The 22,565-nt window shown below is 39.7% G+C and overlaps 1 protein-coding gene across 1 annotated transcript; it reads left to right on the forward strand.

Moving 5' to 3' along the window:
* Positions 1-9,041: 9,041 nt before the first annotated feature.
* Positions 9,042-21,553, forward strand: LOC115026758 (protocadherin-17-like). Its single transcript, XM_029459710.1, has 4 exons — positions 9,042-12,168; positions 13,322-13,380; positions 13,533-13,702; positions 20,303-21,553. Exons 1-4 carry the CDS (start codon positions 9,700-9,702, stop codon positions 20,878-20,880), a joined length of 3,276 nt encoding a protein of 1,091 aa, XP_029315570.1. The 5' UTR covers positions 9,042-9,699; the 3' UTR covers positions 20,881-21,553.
* The last annotated feature ends 1,012 nt before the right edge of the window (positions 21,554-22,565 follow it).

The raw sequence follows: 22,565 nt of genomic DNA on the forward strand, positions 1-22,565 counted from the left end.
TGATAAATACCAAATATCAAGGCGTGCTTGAGTGAACAGAGTGTTCTGAATGTTACCTGAGTGAAGGAAGAGGCAACACAAAAAATAACAATAAACATAAGCGATCTCCCTTTAAGCCTCTTTGTTATATGGCGTCCATATAAACCAGAATGCTTCGTCTCATCAGGCTGACAACCCAAGGAGTATTAATTCACTTTATCACTGCATAAATGTACACAAGGAGTGGCTGCTGCTTTCACACCTCACTAACAGACTGCTTGACCTCTGTCTTAAACAGAAATAGCAAAGCCCGCACACCTCTATTTGTGTGTCAGCTCACACGTCAAGCTTTTGGTCCTGAGCTGATGATGATAAATCTTTGCCAGTTGTTCATCATTTGATTGTGGTTTACTGCTGAGCCGGGAGAGTGTCTCATTGTGTCAGTGTGGGCCGTCATGGAGACAGCTGCCAAAGGAAACACAGCCTTTATGTTATTCTCTGCTATATGGAAGAGAGAAATTAGGCAGAGAGAGCGAGGGAAGGAGCACAGAATAATATGTTGCATCAATCAGTCTAAATGATGTGTTTATGTAATTAGCTAACAATGTCTTGTTTCTCCGGTTCCCTGAAGTTATTAGCGGTTCACAGTTAACCTTGAAGTAATTGGAAAGGCTTTGTTGATGTTTCCCTATCCATATAGGAGTGACAGTATTTCCTTTCCTTCTCTGGATGGCTTCCCTCCTCTTTCATGTTGCTACAGTATTTATGAATTAGCTTCCTGTCACTTTACAGTACAGCCTAATACTAATTGGGGGTGAGATATATGGGTTATTCACATCCCACTAGGTGGCATGCTGTCTTCCTTCCTTCCCGACATTAACATGACTGAGAATTGTTGAAACCAATAACACAGTGTTGCTCCGGTTATACTGCTGCACAAATTACACCTTCCTTGAAAATGACATTATCTCAAACATAAATGTATAAACTAACTCTGCAACCACCGCTTTTCCAACTAGTCCTTGATATTTTAATTTGATGCTTCATCAGCAATTAGACATGCGCTGCTTTGCCATTGGCTTATTTTTATTTAGTGAGAATCAAACATTCACTTTGGTCTCCTCTTATTTCAAAAGGAGCGACTCTGTGAAGGGGTTTTTGCCCTCAGTTCTTTTTAAGTTTTAATAAGTTGGACAGTGTTTCACTGAAAAATGAATTTAACTGTCATGGTTTTGATGAGTAGCAGTATCAGTGGCTTTCTGTGGGACACAATCCGGTTGTCAATTGAAAGACAGAATGTGTTGTCAGAACGAGGATGATGAGCAGTGTATGTGAGAGAAAAAGTCTGCTTGTCATTGTTTGAATTTATGATAACAAAAACATCCAGAGACAAAAAAAAAGAATGGAAAAGCAATCTGTTAGGGAACATCTTGGAATGTTTGCATAGCCAATGCTTTGCTCCATTTTGTTCCATTTCTATTCCACACAAAACAAATGTTACGTCCTTTTTAATTTTCTGATAGTCCCTTGCCTCTGTCGGCCACTTTGCTGGATAGATATCTGCCAGAGAAGTTAATTCAAATGACTTTTTGAGGATGGTGATTGATCCATTGCATACTAAATAACTTTCCGGGCCTTAGATAAAGTACCACTGCAGAAAGAATAAGGAAATGTCATGAGCTCTTCTAAATCACACTGCTATTGTATCTATCTATTATCGCTGTGTGCCCATCTAATTATGTAAGCACTGCTCGTTCCAGTAATCCCCACACGGAATACTGAAATCTAGTCATTGTCAACTTCACACCTCTTAGAATGAATTTATCATACTGTTCCTGTTGTGTACTTTTTTAATACCCTGAACATTTAAAGACATTTTTCAAGGGCTTCTGACTCATAAACAAAAAAAGTGCTTTGTTTATTGTTTTCTTTGGGATTGTCAAGGATTGTGGAGAATGAGGCAGGTTTTCTTTTGTTTACCCAGGAAGATCAACTTCTGGGTCATATTAGAGATGTTTTCTCCTCCTGTCAAAGGATAAGTTGTAAATTTTAGCCCATAGGAAATGAAAGATGTAGTGGCATGCTGAGTACAGACACCAAAGTAATGTCACCTTGAGTGAGCATTTCTCTTGTCTGAACTGGCAGGTGATATCATAGGATAAACTCCATTTTGACCTTGTGCTCACTCATCACAACAAAAAAAAAACAAGAGAACAACAGCACCAAAAAAGAACCACACACCTGTCACATTTCAAATATTATTGCTTCAGTCAGCTGATATCACCCGGCACGGCTGCAGATAACTGCACTTCACTCTGTCTGGATTAATGGATGGCTAGGTTTGATGTTAACACTGTTATTAAAAATGCAAAAAAAACCAACTAAACATATCTTCATTAAAATTCAGTGGCATGGAGGTGTGATTGATTCCATCATCAACCAAGTCATTTTCGTGGCCAGCATAGGAACATCAAACACCATGACCTCCATTATTTCCCCTTTGAAATTGCATTCACTTTTCTCGCTTCTCTGGCTCTCCAATACCTTGAATCATTTCTCCTGGGAGGTGTTTCTTTCTAACCTGCTGCTTCTCTGCCAGTCCTAAGAGCAATGTAACCAGCAATTCTCTCAAACTGTATGTGGGACACTTGAGCTAAGAGTGAGACGAGGCATCTGGCACAACCTTCCTGAGACAGTGCACTAGATTCAGCTCAGGGAAATTTAGACAGAGGCTCCCCAAAAATAAACAGCCACACATATTATATTTATCTTGGTATTAAATGGATCTTTTATGTCAGAATTCAAACTCACGCTTTGCTTCAGAGCATAGGGTTTGAGAACAGATATAAAAATATATTTAAACATTTATACGTCTTTGATTTATTCAAGCTTACTCTGAACTTGTGTTCTCCCAAAGTCCCATTAAGTAAATAGAAAGGCTTTATTCTCTACTTTATATGATTCCTAAAGGCGTAGTTCAATATTTGTGGAAATGCCTTTTGCTTTATTTTTGAGGTTAGATGAGAATATCGATACCACTCTCATGTGTGTGCTGAAGCCAGCAGGAAATGAACTTAGCTTAGCATAAAGACTTGAAGCAGCTGGCTTGGATCCATCCAAAGCTGAAGGACACGTCTATCAGTAAAGCTTACTAATAAACATCTTGATTGTTTAATTCATACACATAGAGAAAGGTAAAAATTACAAGTTGTGGTTTTATGGAAATGACATTCTGTAACTTTTTCTTGGTTGTCTGGAGTGTTGTACATCGGAGCTCCCTCTAAAACCTTTTTTTTTGTTCTCCTTTTTACATAACTGTTTGTATACGAATTAAATAAATGTAATACACTGTATTAGTTAAAGCCTTTATACAGGAGTGTGTGATGAATAACCAACAAGAAAATGCAAATGTGCTACTCTTACAACAATAATGAATCGTTACTGTAAATGTATGTTGTGAAATGACGTCCATTCCGAATAACAAAATTGATTGATGCCTTTGTTTGCGGTGCAAAAGCTCAGAAAAATTCTCTTTTTCGCCGCATCAAATTGCTGTTCTGTGTGAAACTAATTGCATATTACAGCTGTTTCCTCCTTTTTCCAGTATTTATACTAAATGAATCCCTTCAGATGAGAGTTGTAACAATCTTTTCTACAAGCTCCTGCATTGAGAATAAATGTATTTGACAAAACTAAACTAAGTCTTACAAAATGAAAAAGCAAGATGACTCATGAAATGTGCATGTTGGGCCAAAGCTAAAAGAGGCATATAAAGTTCTTCTTTAAAGTTTAAGTGCATATTTACTGTTAACGTTATTTTCAATAGATAGACAAAACTGAAATAGGAGTTTGTTCAGTTGTTATCCTGTGATCAAAGTATGAAACTTAAACATATACAAACCTCTATCTGTTCGAGGATGGTCTCTGGCATCTGTCTGATGACCTTAAATCCTTTTACAGTCGACGCTGCGGCCAGTGGTCAAATGTTCACATAATGTTAATGTTGTCTGTTTCCAGTATTCATTCAGTCGCTTGTCCAGGTTTCTTGCCATTTCGTCAAAGAAGTGCTCCCCAAAGCTGTCACATGGGGTGTCATACACCACTCTACTTCTTCACTCCAGGGGGGGGTTCCTATCTTATGGGAGTACAAGCATGGATCTTAAGGTGTTGAATGGTTGGTGGTAAGTGCTGATGCCTTGTGCTGATGCATTTGGCTGAATGTTCTGACATTACAATAGACTTGTCAGACAGAAAATAAAATGCCTTCAACTGAGCTGCCAACCATAGTTGAAAGCTTAACTCAAATTTCAGACTTAAAAATAGTAAATGATATTTCTAGGATCAAGACCCGGACTCTGTCAGTAATTGTGAACATGTGTCGTAAGCTTGTTTTTAAATTTGAGCATCAAATTGTTTGTGGAGCCTCTGAAGATACGTGGTAGGTTGTAGAGTAATGAAGTCTAACAAGTTGGGACATGAGGTCATTAATGAGATGAATAATCAATGTATTTCTGGAAGGGTGATTCTTCCTGATGACTGCAATACTGTAGTCTTTGCAGTTCAGGCTATTTACAATTACGAGACTAATTTGTAATACAAAACCAGATTCTTAAATAAAACCTAGTTGATTAAATGGTAAATAGTATGGATTGGCTGAAATATTTCAAATGCGTGTGTGTTTTGTGGCTGTTACCATATTGTGACCATCTGTTTGTCCAGAGGCAGTAATTGACTGTAATTGATGTAATTTATTGTGTTGACTAGTTTGACTTAATGATCTACTTATTAACAAAGGTGGTCATTTGTATTGTCAAAAATAGACAAAACCAGCAACGATGACAAAGTGAAGCCTTACTGTGCACCTTAGTTTGTGATTCAAAACGTTTGACCAACTGACATTTTGGCTTGTTCAAAAGCAATTAGGATATTGCCTTGCAGTAGCCCTGAACTCTGAACATCACTGTATGTTCAGGGTCTGCTAGTCATTTCTTGCCAATGCAGAAACTCTGCTGATTCATCCCAGGTTATGGTGTTTGTTTTCTTCTTTTCTCATAAGTATATTCAGTATAAAATGTTTGATGTGAATTGACTGTGAGATCTGTTCCAGCGAGTACACGTTTCAATCCTAATGTGTCTTGCGTTAGGATCAGAGCAGTGTATTACATGCTTGTTTTCCGGGCTGATTGATGAGCAGGTCAATTGAGAGTTTTAGGGCGGATATTTGTATAAACCCTTTAAAAGGCACATTCTTAACAGACAGTCACAGTCTTAGCTCCATCACCCAAATACAGATTAGGTTCAGAATGTATTAAACCCATTTTACGGACCACCAACCGAAACTCCACTGGAGGCTATAAGAATCCAAAATGCTTTCAAGTCGGACTTTCAGATTTGCGAGAATTTGGCAGAAATTTGACTTTTGGAGCCCCAGAGAGTTTCTTTAAAATCGAATTCCAAAACATAAACTCCTGGCCCCATACGCTCTGGAGAGCATGGCTCGACTCCTGAGTTCTGATTCTGAATTGAAATGTTGAAGAATTGGCACATTGACCCTTGAGAATTTGCATTTACATGCAAATCCACAGCTCTCTGTATCAAAAATAATTTATTCAACATGAATCGTGATAACAAGCTTTGTGCAATGTGTGAGGCTCCTTTTGCTGCACCCAAAGTAAAGCATGCCTCTCTGTGGAAACCCCCCATGTTAAGTGTCAACCTACAGAAATGCAGGAATAATAGTCACTAGTGGAAGGTCAAAGTGTGGTCATGCTGTGTAAAGAAAACTATTGATGGAAAAACATAACAAATATCTCTGCCCTTTACTTATATTTAGTCTTACAATTAACAAAGACATTTTTTTTCTTGACATGTTTGCATTTATTCTGACCTTAAACTGACACGCGAACCTGATTCTGACCTTAAACTGTCAGGCTACTGATTAATACAAATGTAATCTATATTATATTAATATTTCTAGCACACAGGTTGACAATGTGGCTCATCAACAAGTTTCCAGTTTTTGGCTCAAAAGAATAAGCTATAAGAAAATACTTGCAGGATATATTCATTGTTGGTTTTGCTCTTGTGGGATTTGCTGACAATAAGAAAAATATAGAATCACCACACTTATCATTTGATTTAAGAAAAACACACTTTGCACTACCAACATTGACAAATCCTGATGAAAATACAATGTTACTGGACACCCAGATAAAAGAACTTTGGTCAGTCCACAAAATAAACATATTATCTCTTTGTGATATTGCGCAAGTGTCAGTTTTATCTGATGCAGTTTCAAGATGTCCTATTTTTACGCCACCCTGACAGGATGGAAGAGAATTGAATTTTGTTTTGGTCAAAGCATTGGAAAATTACATGCAACAGTACAACTGCTTTCCCGAAACTATGTCCTGGTCCCTCTGGATATAGTCACAGACCTCTGTGGACAGATTTCATCTCAACTACTTTGTACAAAGGAAATACAGTATGTAACACATTGTTTCTGAAAAACATGCTGCTAATGGGTTTTTCAAATATATGTTTGGTCAATTCTCTAAGCAGCTACATTTTAATTCCCTTTACTTCCATTGTATTGAGCTGTAGAAGTTTCAGAGGTGGATTTTCCTCTGAATCTTGACACGTAGAACTAAAGTGTTACGCATGGATAGAGTGAACTGACCTTTTAAATTTGGTAGGCCACTCTGCCAAGGAGTCATGACACATGGATAATCCAGGGATATGGATCATTATTACAGTTTAGAAGACACTATAAGAAACTGGATAGAAATAGTTATTCATCAACGTAGTAGTCTAGTGGTTAGTGGTCCAATTAATATTCAATTAATTGACTTTTATGTGTTTACTCTGACAATCTTTGGGAACTTCAGTTGTTGTTTAACATTTTTTTTTTTCTCTGTGACTGATCATCTTCTTAAACCCCTGTTTGAAAAACATTTCCGTACGTCGTCCTTTAGGTGTGAAATCAACATGTTTGAACAATGTGTCATGGAGAAATTTGTTCTTAACAGAATTTGTTCTCTCATGCATTTACTCTGCGGCAAATTCAGTGACTTGTGTTGATCATCATTCCCACTCACCACCATCAGTATTCCACTGTGCTGCTTGAGGTGTGGTGCAACTAGCTACGGGCACAAAAACAGAATAATAAACAACTTAATCTCACCTCTAATCATGCTTGTGTGGAGTGGTAAGTGAATGGCATGAAAGCGATGCCAAGATATTGCACGTATGCCTAAATGAGCATAGCTAGTGTTTGTCATTTCATCCTCAGTGGAATTACAACAGGTAGGATTTTATGCCAGCATAATAATGTGCTTTCAAGTAAAAATCAATTCGTCATGAAACAACTGATGCATCCGTGTCTTTTTTTTACTGCCAACAAAGCAGCAGAGATGGTTGTTCATTCCAGAGTATGTGATGTGGTCTCATTAGAGAAAGTTATCTATGACAAAGTCGTCAGCTTCTGCAAAAACAAAGGAGCCAAAGCCACACGTAAGGATGTGGCCTGTTTATTATGGATATGAACCACCATCTTATTCAGAGTTCAGATCACATTAAATGGTATGACTGTGACAATAGAGACACAGTTGTCAATAGCAGTCATTTCCTGAGGTTTTAACATAGACTGAATGATAATTAGTTTCCCTTTGTTGTCCTTATCTCTTACCTGCAGAAATGGACAATTTATGCAGGCTGCACCCTGGCCAGGCAAAGTTTATGCTCCCCAAAGGAGGAAACCAGCAATGTTTCAGACAATGAAAATGAACTCAGGGACAACTCAAGGTTGATTTAGATCCTGAGCAACATGGAATTAAGTGAGGAACCGGGACACACTGAGCTTTCCCTAATGTTGACACAGCTTCATCACAGAATCACTCTCATAGTGTACCTGCATCCCCAAGGAGCCCCATGCGTCCCTGAGATCTGGTCAAGTGAGAATAAAAATGCAAATGTCATATTGTTGAAATACTGAGTGAACTAAATGTCAGTCCATATTTTCTATGTGAGATGCAAGATTGATGTGGATAGGGCATTGAATGCAAGTGTGATAGCTTCAGAAGGCAGGTTATACCAACAGCTGTGATATTTGAGCTGTGAAATAAGCCTTGTTTTTTCAGAAGCATAAGTAATTCCCCAATGTCCTTTACAGAGATTATCCTGGAAACACCCACAGTCTGTCTTTATTTTATTTTGTGACTGGATTTTCTCAAAACTTATAATAATATGGTGCAACACAGGAGACGTGTATTGTTGTTCAATTATTGACAATAATATTTAGTTCTCAATATCTAAAGAGCTTCGTTGATACTGAATACTCCGAGTGGGGAAATGACAGTTAATATTTCCAAATCTACCCATAGGATTTAAAAAAAAGAATTTGACATTTTCCACACCACGTTGCCCATCTGATCCACTTCTCCCTCATAATGAACACTTGTCAAGTCCTCGCTGATAATACTACATCCCATTCAGTCGCATTTCGTCGATCTATTCATAATCCCCAGTCCACATCCACATGTATTAGGAGCAACATCCACCAGCACGTTTTTTCTTGTGATGCTGCTGCTCTGTGCGCGCACATCAGTAAATGAATCACGTAGCACTAGAACAGCCCTTCTTCATGCGATCTTGCCAGACCTATTGGAGAAACCCCCCAAGGCAAGATCTGTCACTGTTCACTCATTTGCTGGAAGACGATCAGAAACTATGTTAAATGCATCAAGAAATACACTGGAGTCTGTTATAAAGCCGTCGAGAGGATTCCGGTCAGATCTCACTGCGAAGGGAGCGGGTTTCAACAGTTGACGCGGAGAGAACTGAGCGCAGGAAAAGCGATTAATTTTGATTATCTGAAATCTTCCAGCACCTCTTTTCGCGTTTTTTTTTTGTTGCAAACGTTCACAGGGACAGTGCAGAAGAGCATTGTCCGAATGAAGGATGCAAGAGCACTGGGTCCAATTGGACTGGATTATGGGATTACTGGACTGATTAAAGGACAATCATCGGGCAAAAGTCGCAGCCGTGCTATAGATGCTCTTGAATGACGGGAACACAAAAGGTTGGACAGGATTAACAGCTCTATATCCTGCTTTTATTCTACTTTGTGGCATGGGCACACTGTATATGCAACACGAGAAGAACCCATATGCAACAGTGTGCCGCACAGGAGAAAAAGTAAATGCATTGTGAATGGTAACATCGGACAATGCTGCATTTTGAGCGGGCATGTCAGTATTTGCTGTAGCCTAGGTGTAGATGTCGCATGAGGGCAATGCGCTTTTGTAAGCTACGGTCTAACCTTCACCATAGAGATTCAAACGCTTTAACCTTGGGTGCAGTAGGGAATATTAATACTTTATATTCATCGATTATTCATTAGGTCCCCCCGTGAGGAAAAACAAAGCCTTTCTCGTACACTATGTTGAATTTGATATTTTATTCATGCATTAGGTGTCGTAGGGCGGTCATCTTTGTTTACAGAAAGAGTTCATCATAGCCGAACGGCATGTGAAAGAGGTTACAATATAGAGTTAATGCGATAAGGAGTCACTCATCTATTTAATACTCAATTAATGTGGGATCGGCGTCAACCTCATGCCTAGTTCGGGTTTAGTCCTCTAGGTTTGCCGTAATCAACAGGTTGAAAGTCAAGGAGGATTTTTTTTTCGGTCTGCCACTACCGCATATCCAGTTGAAGGGATGCGTCTCTCTGTACCCATTTTCTTTCTGCTGTGGGTTAAAGCCCTGACATTGAAAAATCTCAATTATTCTGTCCCGGAGGAGCAAGGACCCGGCACTGTTATAGGTAATATAGCAAAGGATGCCGGATATGGGACCATGGAGAGGGGGAAAAAATCGAACTTCAGAGTACTGGAGAATTCTGCTCCACATCTGGTGGATGTTGACCCGGAGAGTGGACTAATCTTTACCAAACAAAGGATTGACAGGGAAACGTTATGCAGGCGCAATCCAAAGTGCCAGCTCTCTATGGAGGTGTTTGCCAACGACAAGGAAATATGCATGATCAAGATTGATATACAGGACATAAATGACAACTCGCCTAGTTTTCCCTCAGATCATGTTAATATTGATATTTCCGAAAACGCAGCTTCTGGGACACGCTTCCCCCTAACTATTGCACATGACTTAGATTCTGGGGAAAATGGGATAAAGACCTACCAGGTCACGAGAGATGATTACAATACATTTTCTTTGGATTTGAAAGTGAGGGGTGATGGGACTATATATCCAGAGCTGGTGGTTCAGAGACCTCTGGATAGGGAGGATCAGAGTCATCACACCCTCCTCCTCACAGCAATTGATGGTGGGGAGTATCCAAGATCAGGCTCCATGCAAATCAATGTCAGAGTGACTGATTCAAATGACAATAGCCCAGTTTTTGAAAAATCCTCTTATGTGATTGAAATTCTGGAGAATTCACCTCCTGGAAAAATACTCATAGATTTAAATGCCACTGACCAAGATGAGGGGAGCAATGGGCAGGTGGTCTATTCCTTCACTGGGTATGCATCTGAGAGAATCCAAGATTTGTTCTCCATTGACCCCAATACTGGCGTCATCAAGGTCCATGGAGAAATTGACTATGAAGAGAATCCAATCATAGAGTTTGATGTACAGGCTAAGGATCTCGGGCCCAACCCAATACCAGGCCACTGTAAAATTACTGTCAAAGTACTTGACAAAAATGACAACTCGCCAATAATAAGTTTTGTCTCTGTACGGCAGGGAGCCATCAGTGAGGCAGCACCTCCAGAATCTGTCATAGCGCTGGTAAGAGTGACAGATAAAGACTCTGGCCGAAATGGCCAACTTCAGTGCAGGGTGTTGGGAAATGTACCCTTCAGACTGCAGGAAAACAATGATAATTTTTACACGCTGCTCACAGACAGACCCCTGGACAGGGAAATGAAAGACGAATACAATGTAACAATAGTGGCGAGAGACAATGGGATCCCCTCTTTGAACTACACTAAGTCGTTTACTGTGAAAATCTTGGATGAGAATGACAATGCACCACGCTTTACAAAGACAATATACGTGCTACAGGTGCCTGAGAACAACATCCCCGGGGAGTATTTGGGTTCCGTTCTGGCCCACGACCCAGATGTAGGTCGAAATGGAACAGTGTCATACTCCATTCTGCCGTCACATATAGGAGATGTTTCAGTGTACACCTATGTGTCTGTGAATCCCACCAATGGAGCCATATATGCCTCACGCTCTTTCAATTATGAGCAAACAAAATCCTTTGAGTTCAAAGTTCAAGCTAAAGATGGAGGATCCCCTCACATGGAGAGCACTTCTATAGTCAGGGTCAATGTCCTTGACGTCAACGACAATCTTCCAGTTATTATTTTACCCCTTCTACAGAATGATTCAGCTGAAATTCCAGTGCCTAGAAACGTAGGTATTGGATACATTGTGGCTACAGTGAAAGCGGTGGACCATGACCACGGAGAAAGTGGCCATTTGACCTATGAGATCACAGAAGGAAATGACGACCACCTGTTTGAGATGGATCCGGTGGGAGGGGAGGTCAGAACTGCTCATGTTCTTTGGGAAGAGGTTGCCCCAGTGGTTGAGCTGGTGGTGAAGGTAACTGACCATGGCAAGCCCCCCTTATCTGCCGTGGCTAAGCTGATCATTAAGGCGAACACAGAAACGGCAGCAGGAGGGGGTTCCAGCACGAGCGGAGAACAGCAGCACTGGGATGTATCCCTGCCCCTCATAGTTACCCTCTGCATTATCTCTGTCATGCTCTTAGCAGTCATGACCGCCATCGCTGTCAAGTCCAAACATCAAGATAAGGAGACTGGGAATTATAACTGCCGCATGGCTGAGTACTCCAATCCTCCAGTGGGGAAAGGCAAAAAGAAAAGGATCAACAAGAGTGACATCATGCTGGTGCAGAGTGAGATGGAAGAGAGAGATTCTGCGAGCCGGATGAATGTGGTGAGCAGTCCTTCTCTCATCACTTCACCAATATGTTTTGACTACCAGAGCCCTCTGCCACTCACACTGCCCAGGTCAGAGGTCATGTACTTGAAAACTACCACAAACAACCTGACAGTCCCCAGGGCAGGTTGCCACTCCAGCTTTGCCGGGCTTAGCACAGACACTCCAGCGAATAGGATGTCAGTGATACAGGTAAGGAGGATGCTGCACTGTATTCTTTATCTGCCCTTTATTCTCGCTTATCTGCACCCGCTGCTTTGCCTTACAAATCTGACAAAAGAAAAGTAATTGACTGAAAAAGAAAAACTCTGTCACTATGAGAAGACATCATTATTACTCTTACTATTTTTCTTTCTCCGTTATTACACCATAAAATGCTCTCTGCATGATATGAAAACTTTGTTCAGGAATGTATAAATGTTTTCTTAATGGTATTTCACTAAAGATACTTTCTTCTTTCTGCATTTTAGGAATCAGAATCATTTTAGAAATTGCTCCAAGTCCTCTCTTGCAAAATGGTACAGGTGGCCTGCATAATTAGAATCCTCTCAGTTAGACATGCAAACAGTGTGAGTCTTGAGCAAGGCTGCTGTGACCCTGCCAGATCCACTGCTATAGAGTGAAAACAAAACCCTGCCTGAAATGTGGGATTGGACAGGTGTTTGAGCAGCTTGTCCGATCACATTACTGAACCAATGTGCACCAGACAGCTAGATGCACACAGCATAACCTTACAATCGTATTTTTTGCTCCTCACAAATATGGGCCAGATCCACCCATCCGCATCCAAAGTTGGCATGATAACACCATTAATAGAGTCCAGCCTTGCCTTGCAGACATGGCAGGGTTGTATGCGCGAGCCAGCTAACATGCTAATTTGACAGCATGGGCTTGTAGTGCTGTTTAGCACAGTAGAATTATCAGTTGTAAACGATGTAAATATCTAGGACAGTCTCACAGACAGTCTCATTTGGAGATGATAACACAGATGACAAGGCCTGGCACTGTCACCAGTCACTAGGGTATGTGGGTGTGATCAACACTAGCACATTATTCTCAAGATAGGGGAAAAAGGATGCTAATGACAGTGGCTAATTCGTTTCTCCTTTGCCTTGCCAAGATGCCACATATGGTCAAAATGGAGATTTGTTCTTATCATGCCGTCATCACTGGCAGGTGCTATATGGCATTTATTGAACTCTTTTAGGTGTAATAATAAAGATATAAGAATCGGAAAACCTTACAACATTTGTATCTAAATGTCATGTTACTCTAGCATTTGTTACAAATTGCGAGCAAATCTTAATACGGTCAATGCTAAATACTATTTTCCTTTCATTTCTAGACGGAAAATTTTCCCTCAGAGCCAAATTATGCTGGCAGCAGACAGCCATTTGTTCAAAGGTAAGAGCTCTTTCTAAAACCTTCCTGACCAGTGCATTTAGCTTCTTCATCTTCGTATCAAGCCAGCTGACTATGGCTATCAAATAGGAGCGCTCACGCAGAGGTAATGGCAACTTATGTTTCTTTTTTTTCTCCCTTCTATTCTGCTGCAGCTCAACATTTAAGGATGCAGAACGAGCAAGCCTCCGAGACAGTGGCCATGGAGATAGTGACCAGGCTGATAGTGACCAGGATACTAATAAAGGCTCACACTGCGACACGTCTGCTAGGGAGGCCCTCAAGATGAAAGCAACAGCAGTTAATGGCCAGCCTTTTGAGCAGGGTAAGTGTATGCCATCATTTCTGACATCTTGAAGATGTCTTACGGACCCTTGTACCACACATTTTTTATACTTTATGCACTGAGAACATCCACCTCTCTGGTGTTTAAGTGGAGGACCACCAGGCTCTGGGTACAGCCAGCGCAGACAAGTAGTTAGCACGGAAGATGTAAATCCACAATGTTATTAGATGCAGGTAGGCTTACTTTGTACATTGCTGACAGCCTAAGGTGTGATGCCAAGATGACATGGAGGCACCAGAGTGGAAGGTAGATGGTAGTTTAAAAGGATAAAAGAGTCCATTGGCTGAAGGTAGAATGTTCAAACATCTTGTGTCAGATTTTGCCATCAAACAAGCTCATATGCATGGCAAAGAGTACTTCCGTCTGTGTCTCTTTTGATCACGTCATTATTTGAACACAGATTCGCTGCATGAATGTCTTGAATAACATGACAGAGACACGAAAGTATGATAGACACTTGCAGTGCAAAATGACAGGTATTTCTGGTGCAACATGACAGTGAGAGAAAGTGTTTCCACCTTTTGCTTGGAAAGATTTTCTCAGTTATTATCAGTTTTGCCATGGTTGCATGGTTTTGAAAGGAGCTTTGCTATGCAACTGAAAATAGAAATGTTAAATTTTTAGTTCACAAATATGAAACAATCCGCACTGCCGGGAGTATAATCATAGATGATTGTCAATCTGTTGCAACCTAGCCGACCTGATATGGGACTGATATATTTAGCTATTGTGGTTAAAAGCTGAAAATATTAAAACATCTTTCACTGGTGAGATAAAAGATAATGTGAGACTTCAGTGAAGTGGTGGTGTTTCTCATTTCCTTTAGTGAGCCTTGCAAGAGAATGGCTCTGGTCATTAGGTCCCTATGCAGTACTTTCAACACCTTTACATTGCTATGAACTGTTTGTTTGTGGCATGCTCAGGAGGGCACAGATGGAAAACTCTTGCAAGGATGTGTGAATCTCTCTCTCTCTCTCTCTCTCTCTCTCTCTCTCTCACACTTTTGTGTGCATGTGTGTGTTTGTGTGTATATATATATATATGTGTCTGTGCACGCGCTATGAGAAATTATGGCAGACCAAACTTGACTCTGTGGGAGGTGTAAATTCAATCTAAAAATCTTTGCAGCACATTTCTGAATCTGATTCAGCCGTAGTTCTAAGGCCAATCAAATAGACAGACATTGAAAGAGATGTTTTGTACATGCGAGACTGAACATTTACATGTGCAGAGCTGACGCTTGCTTGACAGGAAAGTCAGTTAATTTATAGTCCTGCATTTGTTAGATAAGAGAAATGCAAAAAAAAAAGTAGGGCATCGCTTTTAATATTAATAGGTTTTGCTAATGCATTTCCTGTTTGCATGTGGGAAATAGTAAAAAAAACAAGAAAAAAAAACAACATCAACTAATGGTTAGATTAAATGGTGTTTTCTCTCAGGGGTTGGTCAGTTGAATGGTGTCACTGACTGCTGAGTACAAGATGGAAGATCCACATTACGCATAATGCCTTAGACCTAATCACACAAAACCTCACACTCCAACCCACACACTCCTGTCTCTGTCTCTCGCGCTCACACCCGCACACGCACACACACACACACACACACACATACACATACACACACACACATACACACACAAACACACGCACACATACAGGTACATTTATTGAACAACAAAGCCAATGTTTTGCAGATTCTGACAAGATAGCGCTATTATCCAAAATGGAGACACCACAGAATTTTAGTTCCAAATGCACCAACACAAAAGCTTGTGGGTTAAGTAGTATTGCTTTTATGTCTTTACCTTTACCATCCCTCTAGTCTCATGGCTGCTTTGATACAGGTAATATATGCACCTGTGCAGCTTCCACTATCATGCACTCTGAATATTTATTCACTCTCACAGACACCAGATGCACAGTGGGTATGTTGCTAGGCTTTCTCTGATTCTATTTATAATGGGCAGGCAGTTTCTTTGTTTTTTTGAGAACATGGTATTTTTCCACTCATAGTTGCCCATAAGATCAGAGCTATTTTGTCACTTTGTCATGATTCTATTACGTGACTATGTAAATGCAGTGGACTATATAAAGCCATTGTATAATTCTGTCATTGTAGAGCCATTATTTAACACATTTTATTCAGTGATACAATAGGAAATGGAAATGGAAAGCCAATGCCAGGCATAAAAGATGAAAGCACCCTCACGTCCTCATCCTCTTTTGTCTGCATTTTGTTGTTAAACAATAAAAATGATGAAATGTGATAAAGGCTACTAACAGTACTATGATACATGTTTTCTATATTGTTAAACATAATTAATAACTATACATTGTGCTATAGAAAAACTATAGCGTGTGATTATAAAGGTGTGAAAAAAATAGCACACATTTGTTTATCTTGTAAGCGTTAACAATTGCATGTAAACATGCAGACATGATCCTTAAATCGCTCCTGGTTATATAGCGAGGCAAATAGCACAATGACAAAAATACCTGGCTGTGTTTTTTTCTGAACCTTCTAAGCACATACATCCCTTTGCATCAGCATCATCTGCTAGCTCCTTTGCAGTGCTGATAGGTACCATGGAAATGAATTCAGCATCTCCCAGCTTCTCCTCGCTTATGCTTATTGTTCTGGCCTCGTGCATCTTCTGCCCAAAAGAATACTTTCCTTTATGGCGCTAGAAAAAAAGACGGAGAAACACAAATGCATGGGGAACAGAGATGTAATCTGGGGTGTAGTTGCTTCAAAGTGCAGCGGTTATAATATGCAGGATCTGTGTTGCGGTTTTGCCAAATCAAAGCCATCATTTAGTTTTACCTTTTGATGTAAAATGCATTTTGAACTCAAATTCACATTTTTTTCTTGATCTTAGTCCAGACAGAGATAGCACCATAATGGTCTATGCTAAGAATGTAACAATGTAAGTTCACATTATATGCAGCATGACAGGAAAGCATGCAACCTAGAAATTAAACTTGTTTAGGAAATCTAACAGTAAAAATGTAGGTGTGTGTATGGTTTGTTTTACCACTAACTTAGTACTTAAAAAAAGAAATGATAAAATTCAAAGTGGTAAGTATGTATACTTTTATATCTAATAATTAGGGCTGTACCAAATCGTTGACATAATATTTTGATAAAGATTAGATAGTTTGTTCTTTGTCCGCTCAGCTGACAGTAAACGTGTCAATGTTTGTGATTGCTCACATGCTGCAAAAGTGCTCCTTTTATGTGAAAGGTTCATAGCCAGATTGAGAAACCCTGGGCTGATTTATGGAGTTGATAACCGCTGTCGATGGACCGCTTAGCGGGATCTCGGTTCTTACGGTTATTTAAGCCAGATGACGAAAAGATACCCTGGACATTGCCTTGGTCAGTTACCTTCACCACCTATAGAAACACTGTTATAACAAAAAATACAAACATCATAAAACATACTGTCACACACTGCAAAAGAGTATACGCAACGTATACACAATATCCAGTGTAAGGTATGATTTATAACGTGTTCCAAAGTTTATGATATTATGTCAAAACTGACTGATTTTATTTTGTTTAATGACAAATCACATTTGTTTTCATATGAACATTCATTATGTCAACCCTAGAAGCTGCATAGTGTGCACAACCAGGGGTGCAGGTGCAGAACAAAATATTACATCCATAGGAAATGGAGAGGTTTTCTCCACAGTGACATTTGCAACGTTTCATTTGCCGTATTTCTCAGGCAAACACCAATACGAGCAAACAGCTCTACTTACAATTAAATCATATGATACATAATGATACCCATAATCCTAAAATAATTTACTACACACATAAAAACACATAATGTCATAAAGTAATGACTGTGGCCCATAAATGGCATAATGTGATGCATGTTTTTTGGCAGAAAATGTAGAAATGTATTTCTCTTTTAACATTCTTAATGTAAGCATTCTTTATTAAATCTTTAAAACAGTTATAGTGTAAAATTAACAGCCCCATTTAGCATGTTAAATCTCTGCCCAGTCATCGAATAATTAACTGTTCCATTTTGTCCTATGGCTGCAAGTATGTGCGTGTGTGCGTGTGTGTGTGCGTGTGCGTGTGCGTGTGCGTGTGCGTGTGCGTGTGCGTGTGTGCGTGTGTGTGTGAGTGTGTGTGTGTGTGTGTGTGTGTGTGCAGGGACTTGAGCAGCAGTATGTGATAGTGGTGCCACGTTTCATATGAGCTTGCCTTATGTTATGTGTGGCACTTGGTGCTGGTTTTCACATCTCTTGAGGGTTCTATAGCAGGGACATTATCTTTTTCTTTTCTTTTTTATTAGAACATCCTCCAGCAAACTGGCCGATGCTGGTGTGGGAGGAAGGTACTGATGCCTTTATACAAGAGGAGCTCCCCACCTCTTTTAGGAAGAGCCTAGTCATGGAGCTTTCCCTCGTTCCAGGATGATATTCTCGTCCTCATCAGGGTTAGGTTTAGAAAGGAGATCCAGCGCCTCATTCACAGTTAGTCACTTGCTCATTGTCTTTGATATCACAGAATGGCATTTGAGGAAGATAGAGAAGTCTTATTTATAGACCAAAGCTGATCAGTGGAGTGTGAAGACATGTTGTGATTGGAACAAATGATGTGGTTATTCCCATAGAAAAACAAACAACAAAACAACAAACAAACAATTTGGTTGGAATTTCTGGAGACGGATTCGTGAGAGAACAGGCATGTGAAGTGTTAATGTGTGACTGTGTGAAAACTCTTTATATTTTTTGCCATCACTATTTGCTACGAACATTTGGTTCCTGTAGAGAGAGACATCTCTATAGAGTGGGAGAAGTTGCACATGTGGGGTGTGTTGTCTTTTGTGTGTTTGACGGCTCAGTCATTCACTTCTTATAGTTGACGTTTGACAGCAAACACAATGTACACAATCCAAATAAATAACCAAGTTCTAATCGATTCAGTGATAATTATGTGAAGTTTGTTTGCACATCTAGCACAAAGAATGTCATTGCAACCTCGTGGCAATCCCAGCAACAAAAACATTTTATTAGAGTAAAGTTAATTCAGTCATCAGAACCACAAGAATATGAAATTGTTTCTGCATGTATAACAAATGAAGGCAAACTGTCATTTACTACCAATTTGCAACGACATGTTTGACATTTTGCCTCATACCTCTACATGCAAAATACCTTCATGCATCATTGTCAAATTAATGTTGATAGCAAAGTGTAATGAATACAGAAAAAAGGGACACCTCCTTCATCATAACACCGTGGAAATTGGCTCCTTCTATGACGCTCTGCGTGTGCTTATTTCATGTCTACCCTGGTTAGATGCGGTGTGAAATGTAAAAGACTGATTTACAGCACAAAGATAGAGCCTTACCCATTGCACCCATTGTTTCCGCTGACACTGATACACGGTCACTCGCACATGTTGTACAGTCCTGTGGCGTTTGGCATGGTGTTCAGCTTCAACTAGCGCAGCTGAGGTCTTCTACCGGCGAGCTATGATCAGGAAAACACTTAAATTCAAGAGATAGTTACATGTTTTCTTTTCATCAAGTGACATAAATGTCCACCCCTCAATTTGAATGTCTACTAATAGTAGTGTTAGTTTACTGGCACTTACAATGTGGATTATATTTAAAACTCATTTTTGTTTCCACACAGCAACAAGCACTTTGTATTTCTTGTTGCAAGAAAAAAAAGTTGATCAACATCTATAGTAAACAAGGTCCTCTTGTGGCAAGGACAGGTCACAATTAATGTTCATTAATAAGAAGTGAAATGAAAAATGGGGCAAGAAATGCAAATGAGCTGCTGAAAAGTCCCTCAAAGTAATTAGAAAAATGACTAAAGGTCAAACTAATGAGTGTTTGTGCTGCAAGTTATATTTCCAAGACCCAACGTCACCTTGAATAATCTTAGATATTGATCGGATTTTAACCAAAACTTTTGAATACCCAAAATGAACACCTATAAATTCCCATGTATAAATGCTGAAACAAACTATATTCTAACAAACAGCAACAGAAAAATCGTTACTCACTACTTTCTGATCAGATACTGTCACTACCACTCCTCATGCCACAGTTGTTTTCTCTACACAAACTGTTGTTGCGGGGATAGTAAATTAACAATACATCTCTTCCTCTGCACCAGATGATATTTCCCAGGAAACACCTGCACAGGTTGTTGAGAACAGCAGAGGGAAAATGTTTCATGGATAGGCTGAATTACTCTATTGCTACATTGACCAGCATGACGTATATGTATAATGTTGACATTTTAAGGTTGAATTGTGTGTGATGTCTAGAATAGAAGAGCTTGCTTTGGTGAATCAAAACAACACTGCTCAATTTGAACTCTCCCAAAGCTGTTGCAACAGGCTGCTTATTCCTATATTATATAGCAACACGATATATATATAAAGATACTATTTTTAAAAGGATTTTGAGAATAGTACTGAAATGTGTGTTTTATTATTGGTGCTCATCCTTTAAAATGTCATCTACATTTTCTTCTAAGTTGTATATTCTTATCCCAGCAGGGTCCAATAACAAATGTTTAACTGTTTTTGCAGAGCAAGACAAATCAGTCCACTGCACAGACGAATGTCGTGCACTGGGACATTCTGACAGATGCTGGATGCCAAAGTTACGGGTAGGAAGCCAAGCAGACAGCGCCGATAATCGTACCAACCTTTTCATCCCTGTGGGAATGCATGCCATGGTAGAGACAGAGATTTATGGCACCATCAGCTGCAGCAGCAGAAAAACCCTCAGCACGTTTGGAAAGGAACAGCGGGACAGTACAATCCTCGTGGCCAATGTCAAACCTTACTTAAAATCGCAGCGTGCACTAAGCCCACCGCTACAGGATAGTCCATCTGCGTCCAATAGTCCCACCAAGAGTAGTTTGCCCCTGGACTTGGCCAACCAAGAGTCCAAAGAAGAGAGGGAGGGGGGCTCAGACAGCAGTGCCTATGGCCCTCCAGATGGCCAGTGCTCCCCACTGCACACCGAATTAGAAGAGCCCTCCTACATGACCTGCGAGCTCAGACCTAAGTCCCTGTCGAGCAGCCTCATTCACAGCTCTGTCATCAGCCAGGAGTGTGGGGGGTCAGATTGTGCTCTCGACCCACGGGACTCTGGCAACTGACAGGTCAGGTGATCCTGCTCGCTCTCACCTGCCAGAGGTGTGATGATGATATCACAGATTAATGACCAAGAGGTGATTTATTTTGACCCACAGAGGTGTTCAGACACACATTGTATAACCAAAAATCATCTGCTTTGTCTGTTTGTTTTTTTTTAGTTTGTGACTTGTTGTGTTTAGGTGAAATATGTGTCCTTGACTGCTGTGAAGGTTCGGGGGAGAAATCAGTGATAACCTGACTTCAAGTGTTTCCATGGTGTACTGTACCTGTCAATTTAGATGTCTGTATTTTACACATTTCAAGCTCAATTTTGTGAGGCTGTGGAACAAATTGCTACTGTTAAGCTATTGAGTCCTGTCTGCTTTTGTACAGTGAAGCTTTCTGTCTCCATTTAGTGTATAAGGAACATCTCTTTGAATATCACAGGAAACTGAAATACATATCAGTGACGTTAAATACAGAAGTGAAGTGTCTTATGAACTGTTAATGGTGGTGCAACAGGGAATGTCCCTTTTCATAAAACCATTTGAGGTTCCTATAAAAACAGTTTTTTAAGAATGTATTTGTAATTTTATTGTTGTCCTCTGCAGTTTATGTGAAAATAAGCTGAGCTTACACGTGAATGTGGGCTACTGTACGTGTTGTGTATTTTATTAAATTTGTATACACTGTGTGCATGTAAGGCAATTATTTTTGACTCGTGGCAACTTCTGAAGCTGTCATGTTTTTATGTGAGAGAAGTGCATATGTGTCTACAAGGTGCTTAATACATGTTCATGATAAAAAGCACTCTGCAAATGTGCCATCTTTAGCTATTTAGAGTATTCCAGTACATGTTATCTAGCAGTAGTCTAGATCCTAGTTTACGTAAAAGAAATCACAATCAACATTTTACAAAGCTATTTATATTCAAAAGTGCAAATAAAAACAGGCACTGTGTATTAGTGCACCCAAGAGAACATGAGTTGATTTCCTCTGCTCAATGCTTTTATCATAAGTATGCATCATAAAGTGGAGATGGAAACCCTGCTCACACGTTTGTACTCTCAAATTCAAAGTCATCAAAGCGGCTGTCAGTTAATGTCTACTTGTGATCATATTTTTATTTATGAACGTGTCTGACAAATGACAAGACATGAAAAAAGAAAGTTAACTGCAACTAGCGGTTACAAGCGAAGACTTTTTTGCAATGAATTCTTTGATGAATAAAATGAAATTTTAATGATCCCTGTGGGGGAAAGTGGGTCATCACAGTAGCAAAGTACTGAACAAATAGTACATTAAAGGTTATCACAAGTAAATAAAAAGAAGAGAATTATTCAACAAATAAAAATACGGAATACTCACTGAGATGTCAATCATTTGCTCCCTTTTTCATAAAATTTACAAGAGCAAATGTGCAAACTTGATGTTTGTACTGTATGCATTGTGCACTATGTATTATTCAATCAAATGCAGAAAGAGTGGGTGTAGTGACAGAAGGCCATGGTCCGCAGACATTAAAGCTGCCCTAACTGCTGCAATCCATCCATTTGCTAATTTCTCACAACATGTTTTTTTTTATTATTAATAAAATATTATTCTTTTTATTTTAAGCAGAAAACAGGAACATAAATGTTGCTATAACCAGAGTAATATTATTTAGAAAACCTGGCATGTATCCACCAACTCTCCTTGAAGTAGTCTA

The sequence above is a fragment of the Cottoperca gobio genome, chromosome 21, assembly GCF_900634415.1.
Source record: "Cottoperca gobio chromosome 21, fCotGob3.1, whole genome shotgun sequence".
In the NCBI taxonomy this organism is placed as follows: Eukaryota; Metazoa; Chordata; class Actinopteri; order Perciformes; family Bovichtidae; genus Cottoperca; species Cottoperca gobio.